The 16,047-nt window shown below is 37.8% G+C and overlaps 2 protein-coding genes across 2 annotated transcripts in view; both read left to right on the top strand.

The window, feature by feature from the left end:
• The window catches only part of LOC762870 (uncharacterized protein KIAA0355), a 34,253-nt gene extending 26,313 nt beyond the window's left edge, over positions 1 to 7,940 (top strand). The window contains exons 6-12 of the mRNA XM_030976164.1: positions 685 to 845; positions 2,052 to 2,210; positions 4,026 to 4,312; positions 5,113 to 5,569; positions 5,954 to 6,098; positions 6,555 to 7,158; positions 7,781 to 7,940. Coding sequence (XP_030832024.1) covers positions 685 to 845; positions 2,052 to 2,210; positions 4,026 to 4,312; positions 5,113 to 5,569; positions 5,954 to 6,098; positions 6,555 to 7,158; positions 7,781 to 7,940 — 1,973 coding nt within the window. The remainder of the gene's footprint in view (positions 1 to 684; positions 846 to 2,051; positions 2,211 to 4,025; positions 4,313 to 5,112; positions 5,570 to 5,953; positions 6,099 to 6,554; positions 7,159 to 7,780) is intronic.
• Positions 7,941 to 8,622: 682 nt separating this feature from the next.
• LOC115920287 lies at positions 8,623 to 10,521 on the top strand. Its single transcript, XM_030975802.1, has 2 exons — positions 8,623 to 8,781; positions 9,126 to 10,521. Exons 1-2 carry the CDS (start codon positions 8,755 to 8,757, stop codon positions 9,522 to 9,524), a joined length of 426 nt encoding a protein of 141 aa, XP_030831662.1. The 5' UTR covers positions 8,623 to 8,754; the 3' UTR covers positions 9,525 to 10,521.
• The last annotated feature ends 5,526 nt before the right edge of the window (positions 10,522 to 16,047 follow it).

The raw sequence follows: 16,047 nt of genomic DNA, 5'->3' as shown, positions 1-16,047 counted from the left end.
AAGGTGGTTGATTGAAAGGTTTTTAATGGTGCGCATTAATTAAGACAATTAAGACTCTTCAACTCAAACTACAATGAGGTTTTATTTCATCTACTGTGGGAGGAAAATCATCATATCTTGGATTACCCCTTAATGGTAATCATCCCACACGTCTTTACAAGTTGAGCAGATAAATATAATTTATTGAAATCTCAAATCTTTTAATTTCATTTTGACTTTGTTTTTATTTGAACTTTGTTTTGATTTTGACCTTGATTCTGATTTGATATGTGGAATATATTATATTATGAAAATCATCTTTTCATTTTGTGTTAATTGTTATTCTCTATTCTCTTTTGCTTGCTATTTCATCTCTGTCTCTCCCTCACTCCCTCCCCCACCCTTTCTCCCTTTGTCTTGTTCTTCCTCCCCCTCTCCATCCCTTTTCCTCTCTCTCTCTCTCTCTCTCTCTCTCTCTCTCTATATCTATCCCTCTCTCTCTCTCTCTATCTATCTATCCCTCTCTCTCTCTCTCTCTCTCTATCCCTCTCTCTCTCTCTCTCTCTCTCTCTCTCTATCTATCCCTCTCTCTCTCTCTCTCTTCTTCCTCCCTCTCCCTTCTTTCTCCCTTTTTTCTCCTTCCCTCCCCCTTTTCCCCCTCTCGCTCTCCCTCCCCATTCTCTCTCTCTCCCTCTTGTGTACCAGGCATAGGTAGTCAGTCTACAGTAGGTCAAGCACAACCTCAGGTAAACCAGCAGGAATGGTTTGAGGCTGTGTGTAGAGAACTCAAGACGACAACCCTTCAGGTCGATGGGACGCTTTGCAGGCAGACGTCCAACACCGAGGAGGATTTTAACATCAAGATGGTATGATCATCCGCAGATCTCGTTCAGACATGATGTAAAATACCAGGAATTTTCAAATTCCAAAATGCGTAAAAGGGCCAAAAAGTTGCAAAAACATCATAAGTCAAAACTTTCCTAAAAGTATGGTGGCAATTAATTTTGCAGCTGGCAATATTTTTGTATGCTTCCGTTACGAAGTAGCCGGAGGCATTATGTTTTCGGGTTGTCCATCCATCCGTACGTGATCGCGTTATCTCAAGAACTGACTGATGGATTCCTACCAAACTTGTATGTAACTTACAAAGCCAATGAATTGATTAGATTTTTGGGTCAAAGGTCACAGGGCTAATTATGTATGCAAAAATAGCTTGTGTTCGCGTTATCTCAAGAACTGATTCATGGATTCCTGCTAAACTTAGGTCATGTATGTATCTTGCAGAGCCAATAAATTGATTAGATGTTGGGGTCACAAGGTCATAGGTCAAAGGTTACAGGGCTCATTATGTATGCAAAAATAGCTTGTGATCACATCATTAGAACAGATGGACAGATTACCATGAAACTCTGGACATGTATTATCTTGCTGAGGCAAAGCATGAGGTCAAGGTCAAAGGTCATGGGGCTCAATATGTATGCAAAAATAGCTTGTGATTGCATTATCATTAGAACAAGGATGGATTACCATCAACTCAAGTCATGTATGTACCTTGCAGAGCCAATGAACTGATTAGATTTTGGGGTAATGAGGTCAAAGATCAAAGGGTCATACATGTATATGAGAAATAGATTGTAATCACGATATTCTGAGAACCTGTTAATGGATTACAATTAAACTTGAATTTTTAAAATTGCTTCTGTTTTGGTTTGTAAAATTGCCCTATGATGGAGGCATCATTTTCGACTGTGCGTAGTCAAAGTTCCATCTAGTTTATCATCCCATTTGTTGTGTTCAAATTGAGAGCTTCGATTTTCACTCATAGAGAGAAAAAACACAGAGTCTTTCAATCTGAAAGTTTGCACATTCTTTCATAAACTCATTTTGCTGCTACAGATAACTTTTTGAGGGCTTGCAAATTAGACCTTCACAACTTGATTCAAAAGCAGCTTCATGGGATGCAATAGGACTTACTAATTTGATTGATTTGTAGAATCTATAGATCATTGTCTTTGCATCCTATTTCTCACTTCTGTTACTCATCATCATGTGTTTTGTGGATTTATGTGCAGAAAACCATCAACAACCTAGTGAAAGACCTAGCAGCTCACCTAGGTTTAATGGTAGATGTCCAGTCTATTACAGCGCAGATTGTGAGCCATGCATGTTCATCATTGGCTCATCTTCATAGTCAAACAGCTGTACAACTCCTCTTTGGAAGGGCTTATGTGGTAAGTGTCAGACTCTACAACTGAACTTCTAATGTGTGATTTGCAATAAGGTTCTAGTAAATCTTTCTGGTGCCCCCAAGTTGTTAAAAGTAAAAATCAAAATATTATTGTTGAGTGTTCAAACTCTCATCTTCATAGTCAAACAGCTGTACAACTGCTCTTTGGAAGGGCTTATGTGGTAAGTATCATAATCTGCAACTGATTTCCTAATTGGTGATTTGCAATGAGATTCTAGTAAATCATTTGGGTACCCCAAGATGCCCTTAAAGTAAATCCCAAAAGATTACACTGGAAACTCTTAATGAGGTCCTCAGGAATAAAAAAAAACAAAAGAATATAAAGAGTTGGATCCAGCAAAATCACCTTGTTATAACAGATACCTCGTTATAAATATCAGAGCTTCTTATTCCGAGGTTGCACTGTTTATACTTGAAGACTGTTCAAACCCTCCTCCCCTATTTGAAATGATATAGAGCAATAATGATATTGAAAAAATGAAATTACATCTGACCTTTGTGGCTTCCTTTGTATGTGAGTCGACTACAGTTGAAGGGTTTCTTTTCATGGACTCGCTCATTATCAGTGTTCACTGTATGGCTTCAATTAATAAACACATCGTTATCCTTCCTTCTTTACCATATAAGAACATAAATCTCCTCCCTCTTTCTTTCTCTTACTATTTCTCTTGTGGTAATTATAGCAATTCTTTTTTTTAAGAAAACTTAGATTATTTTATATTACCGTTAACCAGATATATTCACATCAGTGAAGAAGGAAAATGGAGGGGCTCCCAAACCATTGTTTGAGTATTTTTCGGGGGCTACTTTTCTAACTTTGACTAGGAGCTACCTTTCAAATTACCACCACTAGGGTTACCACATAATTGCCATTGAGCAGTTAGTCATAACGGTTTTGAGGGGGATTCTGGATCATTTTTTAAGGTAGAATCTGGGTTGTTTTTTATATTTACTGTCACCCCAGAAATTTCATTTTGGGGGCTCTCTTTGCCTTTTCATTGGCGAAATCGCCTGCTGCCCCCTTTTAATTTTTCCCCCTGATTCACATGCATATCATGTTAGCAGATTTCAAAGTGGTTCATACTAGACTAGTTCATACTCTTGAAAGTTTCATAACATGATGGAATCACAACTGACACAATTCACAAAGGTCTTTGGTTGCAAAAATTGGCTATTTAAATGTACAATTCATGGCAAAAGCTTCATGTTCTGAAATAGTGTGACTTTACAGTTCTATTGATATGTATTTCAACTGTGACTTTACAGTTCAATTGATATGTATCTCAACTGTAAGACAAGCCTTTCAACTTTCTCATTACCATGGTTTCCAATTTCCTTCATAAAGCATCGCCTTCAAGTGCCTTATGTTGTTTTTCTGAGTATCCAATTATGAAACAAGTGCCCTCTATTGTTGAGTCTTATGTATTTCTGAAAGCCAGGCCCCATATTAGAATCAATAATTCAGTTCAGTTCATTGTTTTCCACATTTCACATGATACACATATTACAATATAAAACAATTCTTTGTAAATGATAATCGCACAAAAGGAAATTAGATAGATGTAAGATGCGAATTTAGTATTTGATCAAGTTATTTAATAGCTGTTACAAGAAGACAAATAATAACCCGTTGTTTGTACTTTGAATGTTCTTTTGAATGACTGCTGTCAAATTTCATGATTCATCTGTCTACAAAATTGTTTATTATATTCATTTGTTACCAAAATGTTTGGAGTTGAATAGAATCACTATATGATGATGCTCTTAATGGCTGCATATCTCACTTTGATGATTACAGGTAACAGCTCGGTCTGCCGAGGTGTCTGAGCCTTACAAGAGGTACGCCCAGGTTACGTCACAAGAAGGAGCGATCGTGGTCGAGGTTCCATCGGTATGGGACCTAGTGATGGTGAGTGGAGCTGGTCTCCAAGGGGCGTGTCCTCCTGAGCTACAGGATAATAACAATACAGGTTCAAGCCAGCAGACTGAGCAGCATCAGCAGCAGCAGCAGCAGCAGTCTGGGCTAGGGGCATGTGAAGTGGTCTACTCAGCCAAGATTGATCTGGTGGATGTGGTGGAAAGAAGGTAAGGAGTATTAAAGACTTATAATTTAGGGATCTCACAGAGAATTTCACACCGATCTGGACCCTGTTTCATAAATCTTGATATCAATAACAAGTTGCAATAACTGTTAAAAGATACTGAAATAGCTGCTTTTGATTGGCTGAGAGCAAACGTGTTATAGAAATGTGACAGTTTGTATCGATAACAAGTTTTATAACAAGTTTTATGAAATGATATTATAAATTACTAGGAGTAGATTTCATTCTTACATCTGGACTTGCCTTACATAATGCACATTCTCTTCACCAACTTCAGAAGAACCTCCACCCACAAGGGATATTCATCATAAATTCTTTTCTCAAACCAAACTGAACACACTCCAATCTCCTGTAAGCCATGCTCTGTTTTATTCCAAATTCGATGGTTTCCCAAGAGATTTTCTACCTGTAAGAGTTTCAAACTTAATGCTTGAGAATTTCACCAAGGCTGGAGTGAGGTAACTGCCATATTGATTATTGTTGAAAGGTCTGTCTTCACAAGTTATCTCTCCTTTTTTTTATAGAATAGAAATAATCCTGCTACAGAGATGTCTGAAATATTACAATTATATTGTAGAAAAACAGAAAATGACAAGAGGAAAATTTCAGAAGTTTTTTAAATCTTTGATTCCATTGCCTCAAATTCACAAATAAACTTGAGTTTTACTAGGTTCCAAAACAAACATTCTGAAGAGATGCTGCAAGCTATCTAATGCGTTTTAATGATTTAATTTGTAACAGAAAAAAAAAATTGAAATTTTCAACCTGTTGTTAATTCTGCAGAAGAATATCCCTACCCATCATCCAAGTGAAGTTGGTCAAGAAGGACATCTCTATCACAGTGACCGGTCCACACACCAGTATGTCCAGCACCTCAATGACCTCTACGACCCAGTCTGAGAGCCTCTCCTCACCCAGCGGTATGAAGCGTACCATCGAAAAGCTCGTCTCTAAGTTCCGTCAGAGAGTCCCCATCAGCAAGGCGTCGCCCATGTCGTCCTCCTCCCCGTCTGCTTCTACCGCCTCCGCGTCCCGTTCAGCCTTCTACCTCCCCATTAGCCAGCTGGAGGTCCAGGCAGCGGTCGGGGGAGGGGTCAGTCCGGGAAGCACCAGTCATACAGCCTGCAGCAGCTTGCTGTCTTCGCCATCGATATCGAGTGGGTCATCGACGATGTCGTCTAATAGCAGTCTGTATGACAGGGAGACTCCTGATTCTGATGGACCCAAGAATGCCAAGATGGTTAGTAGTGATATTATGTGATAGGGACACTGCACAGATGGAAAGTCATCCCAAGAGAAAATTATGGTTAACAGTTCACAAGGGTAAAGGGGAAATAGGATTCTATTCTTAAGTTAACTCAGATTTAACTTCTGTGTTTGCCAGATTGTGTGTAGTACCATGTTGAGTCTTCTCATAAGCATATCTTACTTTTATTCAAACTGCAATTTCAGTTTTATGATTGTAATATCTTATCATAGAAGTAATGTCTAAAGCTGACATTTTGAATGTAGAGTGTCAGCATCGAACCTCAGATGGACAGACCCAAAACACTTCAGGATAATCTGTCTCCTCTAAGCTTCCAAGACTTTCTTGTACTTAATTTTCACTTGTTTTCATTTGAAGGTGCCTGGTGAGAAGGTCTTCAAGCCTGATCCCAAGGACTTTGATGGCAAGAGTCCGATGGTGGGACCAACAGTGACTATTACATCAGAACCTAGTCCAGTAGAGGAGAAGAACCACTGGGAGACATCCATTATGAGACAACATGGTGAGATTTCACTTCTTGATTTGACGTTGAATGATTGTAGGATATGTAAGATCGAGTGTTACCATTTGATATAAAGCATGGAGTGTCTAAGATAACTAGGCTGGGGACACAGTTTCACATCAGAAACTAGTCCTGTGGAAGAAAAGAACCAATGGGAGACATCTATTATGAGACAACATGGTGATCTATCCTGATTGTATTTGCCTGTAAACATTTGTTGGATGAGTGTTGCATTTACTGATCTTCAAATTGTATCAACATTTTGAGGACAATATATGAGATGTGGCTTTAGTTCTATACATCTTATACTGCACATAATTTATATAACTCTTTTGTGTACACCCTGAATCTTAAAACTGAAATTTGTTACCAGAATATGTAACTTTCCTATTTATATAACAGTTTTCTAGTTAGATTGCAAGTTTACATTCTTTTTTTTTCTCTACCTGTTCACAGATTTGACAAGAACCAAGAAGGGTCTAGCCTCTGACTCTGTCCTGGCTGACCTAGTCAATCTCCTATCTGGAGTGAGAGCCAGGTCCTCCTCCCATCTAGATCCTGGAACCCAAGGACACAAACCGTTCCATGACAGCGTCACCCGTACCTCCAGCTCCAGCAGTACCAGCAGCCAAGGTGGTGGAGGATGGGGTGGGCGTGGTGACGGCATCGACAACGGCAACCGCTTCGGGAACTACAACCCGACGTTCCAGGAAGGGGATCTGATAGATCGCATCCAGGACCAGCAATCTAGCATGTGGCCTATCAAGGCCTTCCATCAACAAGCCCCACATCAGAGCCAGCAGGAGATGCCGCACCGCAGAACGTCCTTCGATAACAACAACGAGGCAGATTTCGCCAACTACATAGCCATGAACCAGCTGGGGAAGCGGTCGAAGCGTTACGGGGATAACTTGAACGTTGGACAGCAGCAGCATCCTGGACATTCACCGCAGCTGTCTCCGAGGCCGCATCAGAAGCAACAGCAGTGGAGTGTGGGGAGCGTCAAAGAGGAAGGTCCTATGAGCAAGACATGGCCATCATCAGATGTGGTTCCTGAAAGGTAAGATGGATCATTATTATGATACAGTGAAACCTGTCTATAAAGACCATACGAGGGAGACAAGAAAAGTGGTCTTTATATGCAGGTGGTCTTTATGTACAGGTTCTTATATGTTTCAATGAGAAACTATTTTCAAGGAAAATAAAAAAATGAGATCTTTGTAGACAGGTGGTCACTAAAGCAAGTTTGACTACCATGTTACCCTTGGTCATCTTGATTTACAGCATATTGTGCATGCATAGGAAGTTACTGTTAACCAATTTACAATGATAGTAAGCACCTCGGTGTGAGTTTCATCAAATTCGAATTACCGGTAGATGAAAATGTGTTAATTCTAAAGTTGTACTCTGAAACAAATGATTAAATGTAGGTGAATGACTAGAACTGTTTCTTTTTTCCTGTACAAAAACTTGTGGTGATTGCAAACTATGCCAATTAGTGTAAATGGTTTATTACAACTGTATTAATCAGCTTCAATTCTTAATTGAATGGCTCATCATGTCAACCTCTTTAAATCAATCCCAATGGAGTTTCAGGTAAGGGCTATCCGATTATTGCCTCTCCAAAAGATTTCTAAATCCTAGAAAATAATCTAATATTGCCTTCTATGTCCTGTCTACAGGAATGAGAATCTGAACAACACATGGTCCAACCCAGCCCATGATTCTGGGAGCTCTAGTGATGAAGCATCTAACAGCGGAGAGAACCCAAATACTCTCATGTCTATGGTCCACAGCTCACCTGCAGGAGCAGGTCTACTTACTCCCGTATCAAGAAGGTAAGAAAAGCAGATTCAAAGATTTATCTGGCAATTTTGTTCTCGCTCTCGTCCTTGGAAGTAAAGATGAAGAGAGGGAGGCAGACAGTCAATAGAAACATGGCTGTTCTCATAATCATACAGTTCAAGGCTTATAAGAGGCCAGAAAGAAATGAAGATAGGGGGATTTGTATAAGTTGTAATGAAAGAGAACCAATACCTTCTTAACTTTGAAGGAATCTTTAACTGTATAATAATGCTAATAATAATATGGAAATGTATATAGCGCAGCTACTATATGAATATACTCTACTGCGCTTAATAAATAGTATCATATTATTTCCCCATCTGTAGCTAAGGCGGCAGGATACGGCCCTTAAGTATTGAAGTAATTTCTTCCTACCGGGTATCCATTTACTTCACGTGGGTGGAGAGTGGAAAATGTAGATCAATGTCTTGCCAAAATACGTCAGTGCATCGGTTGATGGGTTGAAATATGAAATGTAGCCTGGAAAAACCTATAACTTTCAAGGCAAGTCCCAATTAAATGCAATATTTTATTCATCTCTTTGTTATATGAAATGGATAGCCCTACTAAAACAGTGACCTACTGAAGTGTCTAGTTTTATATATATAGATATCCAATCATGAATTACAAATATCTTGAGCATGCCTTTAATATCGCTCATAATTTTGTAGAAAAAATTTCCATTGTATATCCCGTTTCTATCTCCTACCCTAACCACCTACCCCTGTCACCCTACCTTACAATCAGAAGACACAGCAGTGGAGAAGATACGTTACACGGCAAACCGTTCTGTCCCAGCCCTGAGCTTAACATGCATTATCTGGACGTTATACCGATGGTAAGTCATCTTACATTTATACTCTCTTTACCCTAAAGGTAAATACACAGTGTTGCATTGTTGCAGTTCTACAAACTGGTGATTTAGATCGATGTAAGGTCTGCCACGTTTCTGCAGAGATGATATTAATGGAATGATTTCTAGATCAGCAAAAAGAAAATTGAAGAAAAAAAAAGCATGCTTGTGGGATAATGAGCTAGTCATATCTCATTGGGATGCAAATGAGGTGTACATGTAAAAGGATTTCAGCAATGTAATCAAGTAATTTCTTTTGCGATTTGTTCAAATAATTATTTCATGTACCAACCAACTCTCATTCTAATCTTATTTTCTGATGCTATCAGGACAAGAATGGCACCAAGACATGGCCACCCAAGATGATCTGGCAGAGACCCAACTCCCCTCAACCTCCAACCCTAGGCACAGGTGGACCACCATCAGGAGGGAGTGGGGGTAGTCCCGGAGGTAGCACCCACCAACTCTGGCATCACCAATCACCATCCATAGAACATCTCAATGTCCACGCCCCTCTCACACCCCAATGGAGCGATCCCCTCTCCCTTCGGCAGCCTTCTGTCTGGGCCCCTAGCTCCACACCTGTCTCTCCCTCTGGCTCCATGAATGCCATTGCTACATCTTCTACCGCTACCAGTCACAGTCAAGGGGCGTCGCCCAATCTCTCCATCAGGGGACATCCCAAGCTTGATAGGCGCTATGCATACACCTATAATAATCAGAGTTAATCTTTAAACTCAGCTCAGTGTCCTATATGCACAGGGTTTATTTTTAAGGCTAAATTGATTGCATAGTGATCTTCAAATTGGCAACAATAATTCTTTTTCTTCTTCATAGTTAAAATAAAATGTGATGTCTCCGAAAACAATCTGCATGGGCAAGAATGTTGTAGGAAAGTGGAGAAAAAAAATGCCAATTTTGATTGAAAAACAATGATTTTGAATCTCTCATTGAGTTGCCAAGTTAAAGATTTTAATGCTTATTTTCTTTTTTTAATTCCTGGCATCATACACAATATATTCTTGAAACGAGAATGTTGTGAGTAGAAATGTTTGGCCTTTCTACTTGTGCATGTGGCATATGTTTGTTAGGGCTCTGAATCAAAAGTTATTGAGCCAAACCGTAAAATGTGGAGTGATTGTCACAAATGGGGTTAAGAAAGTCTAATTCTGATTTTATCATTCTGTATGTTGCATCATCAGGTAAATCATTTTGACTATGTACTAGCACTGTAGAGATTTACTCGTGAAAAAAACGATGTATTTTTGTCATGGTCATAGTCGGATCAAAATAACTTTCCACCAACCCTTTTTGTCCAAACAGAATCCGAGTAAATCATATAAAAGTCCATACTTGCTATAGCAGGTTGTTTCAGACAGAGATGGGCAGTTTCAGAGGTTTTAGGTGCTACATGGTTAGAAGTGTATCTCCAACCTCACCTTTATTTCCATACATACAAATCAATGTCGGATTCCAATGTTATGATTTGAAAGAAGATACTTCTTATGCCTCCTATATATAAGTCCTGTGTACAACTCTACATTACACTGGCTACTTTTGTCCTGAAAGTCATTCTTCGAAAACATTGCATGGATTGTATATCTAATGCATCTCTCAAGTTGTTAGTATGCAAAGCAGATGTGAAGTCAAAGACCCATGTACCTTGCTCTCCTATTTAACATTTGTGTTAGTAATTGCCATATGCCCTCATGGTGACCATATGGTAGAAATGGGTGTGGAGATGGTGCACACTGTGCGTGAATGATTCCAACGACTGGGGTAATATATTTGTAGAGTGCTTGGAGACGGTATTACGTATTAAGCGCTATATAAATCCAGATTATTATATTATTATTATCAAATGACTGCATTGAAGACCCTAAGTAAACTCTGATCAACGGACTTGTTCTGTAGATGCTTGCTTGTTTCTCCTCAGGATTGTGTTTTAGTCCTATATCACAACAGTACTACTACATTACATGAACTGAAGACACTCATAGCACGCTGCATACTCATTGGACAAGAATCATTCACTCCTCACAACCAATGAAGTAAATGATATTTAGATGCGTTAACAATGCATTTTAAATCAACCGTTATGTGATGTGACGGTTACTTATTGTGCATATGATGTGCATATGTTACAATTAGGGGGGGGGGGGTCTGTTTGAAATTACTTCATATGTTGGGTATTGTTGCCTTGAATGGTCTTGTATTTCGATATATCTGTGTTGGTAGTCTGTTCAAACTTGATGTCAGCATCACACATATCATATCACATGAGATTAAGTAATGAAGCAAAAAAAAGAAGCTCTATGTAATTTCAATATTTTGTATGTTGAGTCTGTGAGGTACCAATCGCTTCATCATTACAATCCATTTGGCTTATGAACTTGATGTACTGTATATAGATGATTTAAAATGTCATTCTTTTTTGCTCGACACTTCTGAGTTACAATTGTATCATATTATCTCTATATAGTCTATATTTTGTGTCCCATCGTTTCTCTCCATTTCTTTCTGTCTTCTCAATTCTTTTCTTACTCTTTCTATTATTTTGTTCCTACATTTGTATGCCTCCGTCAGCAAAGGTTGTGCCAGAAGCATTAAGTTTTCAGGGTTGGTCCAATTTGTATCTCTCTTGATCTCCTTTTTTCTCCTACGGTCTTTGATCCTCTATCACTTTCATTTCTAGACTTTTCTCAAGGGTCCATCTTTCTATCTTCCTTCTCTATCCATCTGTACTCTTTCTCTTCCCCTATACCCCATTCTCCATTTATCTTTCTGTGTTCCTATATATTTACTAAAATTATTCTCTTCTTCTATGCATTTCTAGTTTTCTTTGTTTGTCAGTTCCCCCTCCTTTCCTCATTTAGTTCAATCTTTGCTTCACGTTCCCAGAATATATTCTCACAAGAGCTCAAGAATGATAGATAATTCATTAATTTGTTACTTAGTAGATATAAATGTGATAGGGATATTACTGCAGTGTCATGTAAGGGAATAAGAGTGCCGTACCAAAGAAATACTTTAAGATGCTTACGAGCTGGAAATTCGTACTTGTTGACATCATCATGCAAATTCATAACATAATGTCATTTCTTTTTCCTTCAATATATTGTTTTGATACTACAGACAGAGCACTGGTCTGCTCAGAGGATTCATAAGATGCAAATAGCCAATTAGTATTTACTAATTGATTTCTTGATACGTAGAATTAGAAAACTTCGTTGATTCCGAGGTGCTTTACAAACATGACGGTTGACCCTGACTTTAAATGCATTATTTTTTTTATAACTACCAGATTGGATTATTTTATCATAGCAAATTTTTTCAAAGAAAAGTGTTGAAAACAGAATTATTACTGTAGAGAATTTAGAAACTGATTGCATATTAAGAATTAAACAGAGCAACTGGCTTGCTAAAATCATTTTCTTCCATGGATCACTGAGTTACAGAGTGAAGAAACAGGCTGATGACCTTGACATGACATTGTGTTGATCGTCACAATATATGGCATGACATTATAATGTATAAAATCCAACTTTAAAATTAAAAAAGGGGAAACTGATGTACCTTATAATTGTATCAGATGTACTGTTTGATGGACTTTGTCAAAGCTAATGTTGTCAGGTACACAGGAGTTTATACGTGCATGATTCTTTTTTCTTTTTTTTTTTTTTTCTTGTAGAGCTTGATAGTCTCTAGTGTTTGCAGAAGTAACTTAGAAGTATTTGTTACTTCTCAAAAGTATAAGGAAAATATATATATATGTATAGAAGAAAAAAATACGTAAAAAAAGTCTCTTTATATTATCTCATTGTTCTGTGTTGTTAAACTGGAGTTGCTAGAAAGATATTTTCATAAATAGACCAGTTATCTGCATTCATTCATCTACATGTACTTGTATAGGCTAAGCCAAGATGTGATGTAGAGAAAACAACAATTTGTATTAAATTGGAGGTCATTAGGTGAAAGGTCGCAGGCTAGTTTACTGGAAAATTATAATTACTCAGTAATGCAATATCTCAAGAACCTCTTGGGGTATAGACTTAACTTTATACAAATAGTATGCATCAACACTAGGATTTAAATGATAAGAATATTGAGCCACCACATACAAGATCACTCATCAATAGATTTTCATTGGGTTTTATTGTAAAAAAACAAAATAAAAAAATATACAAATAAAAAAAACCTTTGTTTGATTTTGGTTGAATACGTGGACTAGGAAAAGATAATCAACAGCTAATTAGCTGAGGCATATATTAGAAGTGCTCTTGCTTTCATCTAGTTTTTCTTGCATTTTGGGTGTTCTTCTCATGAGTTGAAATTGATTATGACGTTCTTCAGGTTGGATAAGTCTTTCGTCGTTCTGTCCATGTTCTCCCGACCTCCACTTCTCTCCTGGCTAGCTCATGCTCTCTCCCTAGAACCCCATTTACTCCATGTCATAACAAATTTGTTTCAAATCAGGCTTTCACCTCACACCTTCATTGTTCGCGAACCTTGCAGAAAGAAAGCTTCAGGTCTGTGCCTTTGAGCCATTGCTACAGTTCCTATTCAAGACCCGACCCTTTGTAGACCAGGCAGGGAGCATTTATAACACCCATTCAGCCTCGTTTGCGGGTCTATTGTTCCCTCACTGTAGCTGGGGCTATAGGAGTAGACTGTAACTAGGGTATTGGCTTACGAGGTATTTAAGACCACAAAAACTATGGAGGTGTAAGCCAATGAGTAATTCTCTTTTGGGGGAAAAAGTTTTGAAGCTGGTGGTGTATTTTGGGGGTGAGGATTAGAGGTAGGTCATTCAACCTCGTCGGTCTTGACATACAGACGCTATTCATTTCATCTAGCCATGCATAGCAGCTTGAGCTTTGAACAAAGATTGAACAGTGTAATGCCCCTTTTATCCACTTTTGGAGGTGTGATGGTGAATTATTTCTACTTCCTGATGAAAATTGTATTCCCATATAATAATAATAATAATGATAATAGGCATTTCTATAGCGTCATCTATCTAGATAATTCTATTCCGAGGCACATTTATTATTACCCCGGCTTTAGCCTAGCATCCGTTTATACTGGCTATGTAAGAATATTTCACACATTATCAAGCAGATACCGATATTACACAGTTTAACGTTCTTGACCAAAAAAAAAATAGAATGAAGCACATCTTCCCAGTTTTTCATAATTGCTGTCTGTATTCCCTTTTAATAGTACAAGTAATAACTTACATTCTGATCAGTGCTACCCAAGATCTTTGATTTGTATTGAAATGAAGCTTCAACTAGAATGTCATTTATTGTAACTACTAACAATATATTGGACAACAGCTATGACTGAGAGTCTCTCAGATATGCTGTTTTCAATGCAGTCCATGTAATCTGCTGTTTACGTGTATCTTATTCCAACCTTGTGCTCATACTCTCCCAACAAAAAGTGAGCATTTGATTGGTTGCTGTTTGCTTGGATCGTCCAGGAGTGATGCAATAGTTCCTCTCCGATCAGACTTCAAAACAGGTTGCTTTAAACCGCTTTCCTTAGGCTTCTATTGCACTTGTTCTGATTCTTATTCATCAAAATACTACATTGGCGTCAAGAAAAGACAACCGTTGTTAATCTACTGAAGAAATACCAAAGGTTTTCTTTTTGTTACACTTTCTACAAATCTGGTGTTGAGAGAATTGTTGTTAACAAGGTTGTGGCCATGCTACTTTTTCTTGGTACCTCACCGCCGTTTCTAATTCCAAGACCGCATCTCTGGCTTCTAACAAGAATTTAAAAAAGCTTCTTGAAGCCATGAGAAAAAACATGTTTTCCTTTGCCTCTCTTCTCCACTTCAAATTGTGGTGAAGTTGGGAAATCTTTGAAGAAAATCATCACCTTATGGTTATCTCTCACTCTCTTTTTCCTGTCTCCGCTTTAAAGCATGAACAAACTTTGAAAGCTTTCACAGGCCATGGAGGAACTTTGTGACATCCTCTTGTTTACTTTTTCTTTAGAAGCTGAAGCTAAAGCAGCTTTTCCAAGTAAGTAGAAAGAGCACATAGGTGTTACTTATGGGTCTTGTTGGGATTATACTAACTTTTTGTGAAGCTTTGTTACTTGATTGGATTTTAATCATGATGAATACCCTTCCAATCAACTAACCTTTGATTTATGTAATGTTGCTTGCTTGTAAGGTAGTATTTAGGTCAAAGATGACGATACTTGGTCCAATATGTTATCATTTCTTTGTAAATTCATTCAAGACCATGTGATTTTCTTCCTTTTCTTAACAAAAAACTGCATTATTGCTTCGGAAATTGACCTGGCTGGTCCAGTCATTACATGCTGTAGACTAAGGAGAAAGTTTGTACGATCGACTCGTGGTTTTATACTGATTAATGATGACTACTACTGCAAAATGCGTCCAAAATGATCTTTCAGTCTTCTTGAATTTTTGATACCAGAGAGAAACCATTCTATGCATCAATGCCGATAAAAGTCTTTTACAAAGTGGGATTTACAAGACATTTATCCAAGATTAATTAGATTAGATTAGACCATGAACGGAGTAAGATTCCTTCCTCTGCTTTTGTCTCACCATTATATTGTATTCAGAGCCACTTATGGTCCCGTTTGTCAATCGTTTTCTGGAAACGTGTCTTGTTTTACAATAGATGTTAGCAATTGTACTTAGAACAATCTGACTTGGATGAAATTAATACATTAAATCACAATCTTTCTCTTTTCTTTTTCTTTCATTTGTTGCATTCTTAAGGGAAAAAAAGGACTGTTTTTTTCTGGATTGTCAATCAATCTTATAATAGATATTAGGAATTGATTTACAACAGCTGTTTATCAAATTCTCACAGCCTGGTTAATTTATCTTGTCCCTTTTTATTGTTTTGTTTTTTGTTTGAATAGTGTTTTTTGTCTTCAAAGATAGTTCCCTCTTGACTTAAAATCAATTTTAATAACCAATCTTAAGAAATGTTTTACTATAGATGTTAGAAATTGTATTGAACTTGAAATCACTGACTTTAATGTTCTCCTTTCTCTGTCAAAGGTATTCTTTATTTTTGTACCATTCATCAACGATAGTTTCCTTCTGGACTTTCAATCTCATGTCTCTCATTCTTTTCATAAGCTGCTCTTTCTTGACAAGCTTTCAAGATGTACCAGGTGTATGTCTATGAAAAACTTCAAGTGCATGCAGTCATTGCAATTCCTTTGCACTTTTTTCCGAACTGTGTGTCGGTT

The sequence above is a fragment of the Strongylocentrotus purpuratus genome, unplaced genomic scaffold (assembly GCF_000002235.5).
Source record: "Strongylocentrotus purpuratus isolate Spur 01 unplaced genomic scaffold, Spur_5.0 spur5_scaffold_8, whole genome shotgun sequence".
NCBI lineage: Eukaryota > Metazoa > Echinodermata > Echinoidea > Camarodonta > Strongylocentrotidae > Strongylocentrotus > Strongylocentrotus purpuratus.
The sequence above is the reverse complement of the archived record's forward strand: the minus strand, read 5'-3'. Positions and strand labels throughout refer to the sequence as shown.